Source organism: Borostomias antarcticus, assembly GCF_949987555.1.
Source record: "Borostomias antarcticus genome assembly, chromosome: 23".
Lineage (NCBI taxonomy): Eukaryota > Metazoa > Chordata > Actinopteri > Stomiiformes > Stomiidae > Borostomias > Borostomias antarcticus.
This window is the reverse complement of record NC_140256.1, coordinates 19,980,874-19,987,936: the sequence shown is the minus strand read 5'-3', so window position 1 is coordinate 19,987,936 and position 7,063 is coordinate 19,980,874. Positions and strand designations below refer to the sequence as shown.

The following is a 7,063-nucleotide window of genomic DNA, read 5'->3' as shown; positions in this document are numbered from 1 at the left end:
GATTACAATGACTAAATCGATTGATTGGCAACTGACTGAGTACACAGCTGCTGAAGTTAATGTTCAATTATGAAAAAAAAGCTAACAAAACCTGTAACCCACATTTTTCAATCAATTAACACTAAAGTTGCTACACTGGATCTTCAAACTGTCATTCACAAACTCATTGACCAGATTATTGAATTATCAAAATTGAGCTTACAATGCATCAAAATGTTTTACTTATTATTATTATTCTCCATCTTCCACTGAAGTCTAACTTCCTGTGGACAAAAAATCACCAACATTTGCACATAGCTCCAGTACTATACCCAAAGTCCTCAATCTGCATTGTAGGTCAATAAAGCTGAAGGTGGCGCTACAGCAACAGTCTAAAGTTTAAAACTTTAAAAAATCATAACAAATCAGCCATAGGTGCCATCACTGTAAAACAACCACATGAATGTAGTACCAAGTGAGACAAAACTTTCATACACTCTGACCTTGCAGGAATTTTGAAGTCAATCACTCTGATTTTTTCATAAACTGTAAAACCTATCAAACCTATCTCCTCCCACATCTTTTGTTCAATTGACACCAAAATTGATATACTGTATCTTCAGACGGTCCGTACCAAACGATCCTCACAGATTATTGAAATATGAACAATTGAGCCCACAGCACATCAAAAGGTTTTACTGTAAACAGTTCTGTATACAGTTCCTATTAATTCTCGCCAAATCAATGTCTGATCATCCTCATAAAAAGTGACAACATTGGCCACATATCTAAGATGTAGTGTGATTTATTTCAGAATTTTATCTCAAAAATTGAATTTTTAAAAATATGTTTAATTCTGTCCTCTGAAACCAACACTACATACAGAGAAAACTACATTACCCACAATCCAACGCAAGCTCCGGAGACATCGCTGTTGGCAACCCTACCCAGCCCCCGCCGAGGATTACAATGACTAAATCGATTGATTGGCAACTGACTGAGTACACAGCTGCTGAAGTTAATGGTCAATTATGAAGAAAAGCAGACAAAACCTGTAAAAATTAATAAACATATCTCATCCCACATTTTTCAATCAATTAACACCACACAACTTGCTCCACTGGATGTTCAGACTGTAATTCACAAACTCATTGACCAGATTGTTTAATTATCAAAATCGAGCTTACAATGCATCAAAATGTTTTACAAATGTTTTATGATACGATATGAATGTACAAAATTAACATTGGAATGTCAACTTTCTTGTTGTCCTCCTATTCGCTCGCTTATTGCTCCTAAACTTGTCGGAAATTGCCTGGCCCCGCCTCATCGCTGCGAAGCAGCTTTAATTTATATTGATGTATCTGTCTGTCTTGTGAACACAGAATGCTGTGGAGATAGTGGCATGAAACACAGTTAAAGGAAATGTTACTTAGCATCTAAATAAATTACAATTCAATTCCATGAAATAAATACATTTTGAAGAACTAACTGATTCATAACCATGTGTTTTATATGCTCTGTATGATGCTGTTTTATATTTTAGCCTATACTTTTATCTTGTAATTTTAGGATTTAGCGCCCTTTCATAACATCTTGGCCAGGGACCACAGATATAAATTAGCCTCCTGGCTAAATCGGATGTATTCACATTTGTTGGTTGATATGCATTGTCCCTTTTCAAATAAACAAATTGAAATTGAAAATGTGGCTTCATTAAAGATGAAGTTGAGCCTATACCTGTACCTTTAATTATAAAGAGAATAGTAAACCCTCCAATCAATCAAATATGAATATCATGAGCATGAGCAAATTTAATATAAGAATTCAATTTTAGCATTTTGAATATATTTTAAAATGCAAGGCTGTGTGGCCTGTCCATTCCTCGAACAATAGCCCACCTGAGGTAAACAGCGTGCGGGCTGTGTGTGCTGAAATGAGCGGCCATCCATCGCGGTGGCAGGTCTGTGTTGACTCAGTCCGACCACACAGATGCCCCCGGCATGGAGGGTCAACCAGACATGCGCTTGTTGGTTTAACAACGGATACATTTTGCTTGAGTGTTTGTTTTGGCAGCTTCCAATCTTAATTGCTCCTCGTTTCCTATTTTATTTCAGGTCCTGTTTGGAGTGGTCTCGTGCAGATTTAATTAACGTAGGTCGTAGGCTCTAGGATGAATAACGTTTTTTACGCACTAGTTTAGATCGATTTCTCTCATCAACTACACAAATATTGGCTTGTAGGCTATTCCTATAATGAACGGCCATTTTATTTTGCTGCATCAATCAAAAGCTGCCAGTAGCGCGGGCTAGTGTTGGCAGGGCGCTAACCGTGCGTCCCGGGCGGTGGGATCTTGGCTCGGGGTCCTGAACCTGCAGGTGGGATCTTGGCTCGGGGTCCTGAACCTGCAGGTGGGATCTTGGCTCGGGGTCCTGAACCTAGGCTCTGACAGCCCGTCTTGGTGATCACGGGGTCCTGAACCTGCAGGTCTGACAGCCCGTCCTGGTGATCACGGGGTCCTGAACCTGCAGGTCTGACAGCCCGTCCTGGTGATCACGGGGTCCTGAACCTGCAGGTCTGACAGCCCGTCTTGGTGGTCACGGGGTCCTGTCTCCTGCAGGTCTGACAGCCCGTCTTGGTGATCACGGGGTCCTGTCTCCTGCAGGTCTGACAGCCCGTCTTGGTGATCACGGGGTCCTGTCTCCTGCAGGTCTGACAGCCCGTCTTGGTGGTCACGGGGTCCTGTCTCCTGCAGGCTCTGAGCCCGCGCGCGGCAGCTCCGGCGCCTTCTCTCGCGCTCACAGTTACACTTAGAAAACCGTTTAATCTCCCGGGACGCTCCTACTCCCTGGAGACGAAAAGTGTATTTGATTGGACCAAAAACACGAGGCCGCGACATGGAGCTGTATAAGCCGGGAGAATGTTGCCTATATCAACCGCAAGTCGTTTTTCTGTCTTTCTGTTTTGGTCTGTTTAATTTTAGCCAACTAACATCTCCTACAAAAACCATTGTGATCATGCATGGCGATAAGATATTCACTCATCAAAACCATGACAGGAGGCTTGGAACTGATAAAAAGGTGCACGAATCGCTCTTCATTGGATTTTCCGCATGACAACTTCATATGCTTTATTCTGCATGTGTAGGCTAATCCAATTATATCAGTGATTTGTCTAAAACATATTTCCCTCATCCAGGCGAGACTGATGCACCCACGGAGCAGCAGCCCAGTCTCTGTGTACCTCGACAGGATCCCCGGCATCGTTGAGGAGGGTAAGTCGGTCTATAGCGAGCACCACCGTTAAGGGTTTGGGGAACTAGTCAGGCTATTGTACATGTTTCACATGAATTCATTTTCTCATGGTTCTTTGGTCAAAGCCTTCGCAACGATCGCATGGGATGACCTGGAGGACTGCGCTTCTGTGATCAGACACGAGAGAGACTCCACTGGCTCGCAGGTAATATACACTGTAGGCTACCAGTGCAGCATTAATCCAGCCAGCAATGTCAGATAATAATCATATTGTGTGTGTGTGTGTGTGTGTGTGTGTGTGTGTGTGTGTGTGTGTGTGTGTGTACGCGCGCGCGTGTGTGTGTGTGTGACAGAGAGAGATTTCTGTTCAACGGTGCGTCACGGTCAATCGTTTTCTTGGAGAAAGCTCTTAACAGCCCACGGCAGGTTAATATTGTGTGTGTGTGTGTGTGTGAGGGGGGGGGCATGTTAATATTTAACACTGCGGTGGGGAGGAGAGTGTTGGAATTTCGCACACGTGGTCATGTGGTTGGTTGGCTCGTGCCGCTCGCCTATAGAAAACAAGCTGTTGACAAACCGAGTCGCTCCGTTCACTGACCCGCTCCTCGATCACACACTGACCATGACCACCCAGACATGCACCTCCACCATGCACCTGCCATGCTGGGGCTGGGATTTACAGGTATTCTGCACTATGTTTAGTAACAGATTAACTGTCTGGGAAAACCGTGACTCCATTTTGTATAAATGTTTTTATTTATTTTTTACAGGTGGTTGAATCAGATGGAGACGACCAGGACTTCGGGGACTATGCGCTGGACCTCATTGCAGGTGAGGGAAAACTAACGGAATGACTTTGTTCTAAAATTACCTAAACGTTTAGAATCTGAGATAGTAGACCATTTCATCGCTGAGTTTCTGGTATAGAAAGTCAGAAGTCCTCTATGGGAAGTCGTCACAACAATTTATGGAAAATACATTATTTGCATTATTAAATAAGATAAATAAGCTAATAGTGCAGGCATTATATATTGTATTGTATAGTGTATGTATATATAGTGCATGTGCATAGTGCATATTTACAGTCTCTCTCTCTCTCTATATATATATATATATACATATATACAAGCCTCAAAGAACAACTAATGTGATCCCCAGATTCTCCTGACACTTTGGAGAGCAGCCTCTCACCTGCTGGACTGGTGCCGTTCCAGGGCTACGTGATTCCTCCACTCACCCCTCAACACGTCTCACCTGAGGACAGCCTGGTCTTCCCTCCACTCACCCCTCAACAGCAGGTCTCACCTGAGGACAGCCTGGTCTTCCCTCAACAGCAGGTCTCACCTAGCCTGGTCTTCCCTGCTCTTCCTCATGCCCAGGATGGGCTTCTCTGGAGAGGCACGGTCCACACAGCCCTGGGGCAGGCTCTGGAGACTAACAACCTGGTAGACACACACACTCACACACACACACACACACACACTCACTCACACAGTCACACACTCACACACACTCACACACACACACACTCACACTCACACACACTCACACACTCACACACACTCACACACACACACACACACTCACACACACACACTCACTCACACACACTCACACACACACACACACACACACACACACACACACACACACACACACACACACACACACACACACACACACACACACACACCTGCCAGAGAGCTAGCTTGAACTAGGATAAGCATCTAGGTAAAACAGTGTATTCAATAAGAATTGTAAAGATAAGAGCTCACAGGTGTGTCTATGTCCCTCACTATGACACACACAGAGGTAACGAGTCAGAACTACAGCTTAGAGAATATAAAGATGGTTCTGAGAGCTTGTTTGATAGTTGTGAGAGCTGGCTGGTCGTATGAGATGGTTGCGAGAGCTTGTTTGATAGTTGTGAGAGCTGGCTGGTAGTATGAGATGGTTGCGAGAGCTTGTTTGATAGTTGTGAGAGCTGGCTGGTAGTATGAGATGGTTGCGAGAGCTTGTTTGATAGTTGTGAGAGCTGGCTGGTAGTATGAGATGGTTGCGAGAGCTTGTTTGATAGTTGTGAGAGCTGGCTGGTAGTATGAGATGGTTCTGAGAGCTTGTTTGATAGTTGTGAGAGCTGGCTGGTCGTATGAGATGGTTCTGAGCGCTTGTTTGATAGTTGTGAGAGCTGGCTGGTAGTATGAGATGGTTCTGAGCGCTTGTTTGATAGTTGTGAGAGCTGGCTGGTAGTATGAGATGGTTCTGAGCGCTTGTTTGATAGTTGTGAGAGCTGGCTGGTCGTATGAGATGGTTCTGAGAGCTTGTTTGATAGTTGTGAGAGCTGGCTGGTAGTATGAGATGGTTGCGAGAGCTTGTTTGATAGTTGTGAGAGCTGGCTGGTAGTATGCTCTTCTTTTGGAAATGTGGCACCATAGGCATGAATGAATCTGGCTGATTGATGAAAATTGATCAGCTGATTTGAAGGACTGATGATGATCACTGATTGAAATAGAGCATCTAGTGTTTTTTTGTGTATATATTGTAATATAAGCATTGCAGCTTTTATGCAGACAGTTGGTAACAATCAAACAAACAAACCAAAATAGCTCTGTGTGGACAGAACGCTGTGGTGGGGGGGGGGGGGGGGGCGTTATTAATATCTGGAACATTGGCGTCAAAGACTGAGGGTGGAGGAAGACGTTTATCTCTGAGTCTCCCTGATTGTGCCTTCACTGGTTGTGCTGTCATGGTTACTAATGGATGTTGTGTTTTTCATAGCTACACCTGACGTTACACAGGAAGCAGGAAGAGATCGACTCACTCCAAGAGAGGAACGCCCACCTTAGGGAGCTCGCCAGCAGAGCCAAACACCTGGCTTCAGTGCTTGATGTGAGTCCACACACACACACACACACACACACACACACACACACACACCTACACACACACACACACATGCTTACGCACACACAGCTTTAAGCTCATTGAGTTGTTACAGTCTTGTGGCACAAGGCGAGGTTTTCAAACTCAGCTGAACGCGTCAACACAGGTGCATCCAGTGAGTGCTGTTCTTTCTCCTCCTCAGGGGCTGATCACAGTGAAGCAGCCGTGTCTCAGAGAAGCGTCCGTACCTCAGCACAGCGGATCCTCCGCGTCAAACAGCCCCTGCAAGAGGCAGCGCCTGGAGGCGGAGTGTGAGGCATCGCAGGCCGTCTGTGTGGAGGACATCCTCCGGGACATCAGCGAGCGCTGCAACGCTGTGCTGCACCACAGAACCACGGCTCTGAGCCCGGAGCCCGGCGCTCACACCATACGGATGTTCGGTTCCTTCTCGGGCCTACAGACCTCTGTTGCCACAGAGAACACTCTTTTCAAAGAAGGTGCAGAAGCCGGAGAGAGTGACTCGTCTTTCCGGACTTCTGTCAGGGAACACTGTACTATCCGAACCCAGACGTTCCCTCACGGACACGCCTTCACATCCAGGGCTCCGCAGGGAGGCTACCGCTTTCGCTGGGTTCCCAACCAAAGCTAGCATTAAGAGAAAAAGTTAGCATATGGCCAGTAACAGCAGTTAGCAATCCAACAATCTTAGTATCCAACGCATCAACAGCATTGTACACATAAAAAGTTGGCACTGCTCAACCAAAGCCTCTGCACACTCAGAATGTTTTACATAGAGCTCCATTAATGTCCTCTAGCTAGCTACTTGGTTAGCCAAGGAGGTCAATTGTGTCTCTATGAGAAGGTGTCTTCCTCAGGTAGCCTGCTAAGCTAAATAGCCAGGAATAATAGTAAGCAAAGAAAGTAATAAATATACTGCCCAAGAATGT

At 45.3% G+C, this 7,063-nt stretch overlaps 1 protein-coding gene across 1 annotated transcript; it reads left to right on the top strand.

Annotated features, from left to right (window-relative positions):
- Positions 1–3,186: 3,186 nt before the first annotated feature.
- Positions 3,187–6,765, top strand: mcidas (multiciliate differentiation and DNA synthesis associated cell cycle protein; the record flags this gene model as incomplete). The annotated part of the gene is made up of 6 exons (XM_084456902.1): positions 3,187–3,253; positions 3,359–3,438; positions 4,004–4,064; positions 4,392–4,678; positions 6,012–6,122; positions 6,319–6,765. The coding sequence occupies 6 exons, from the start codon at positions 3,187–3,189 to the stop codon at positions 6,763–6,765; spliced, it is 1,053 nt and encodes a 350-aa protein (XP_084313028.1).
- Between the last annotated feature and the right edge of the window lie 298 nt (positions 6,766–7,063).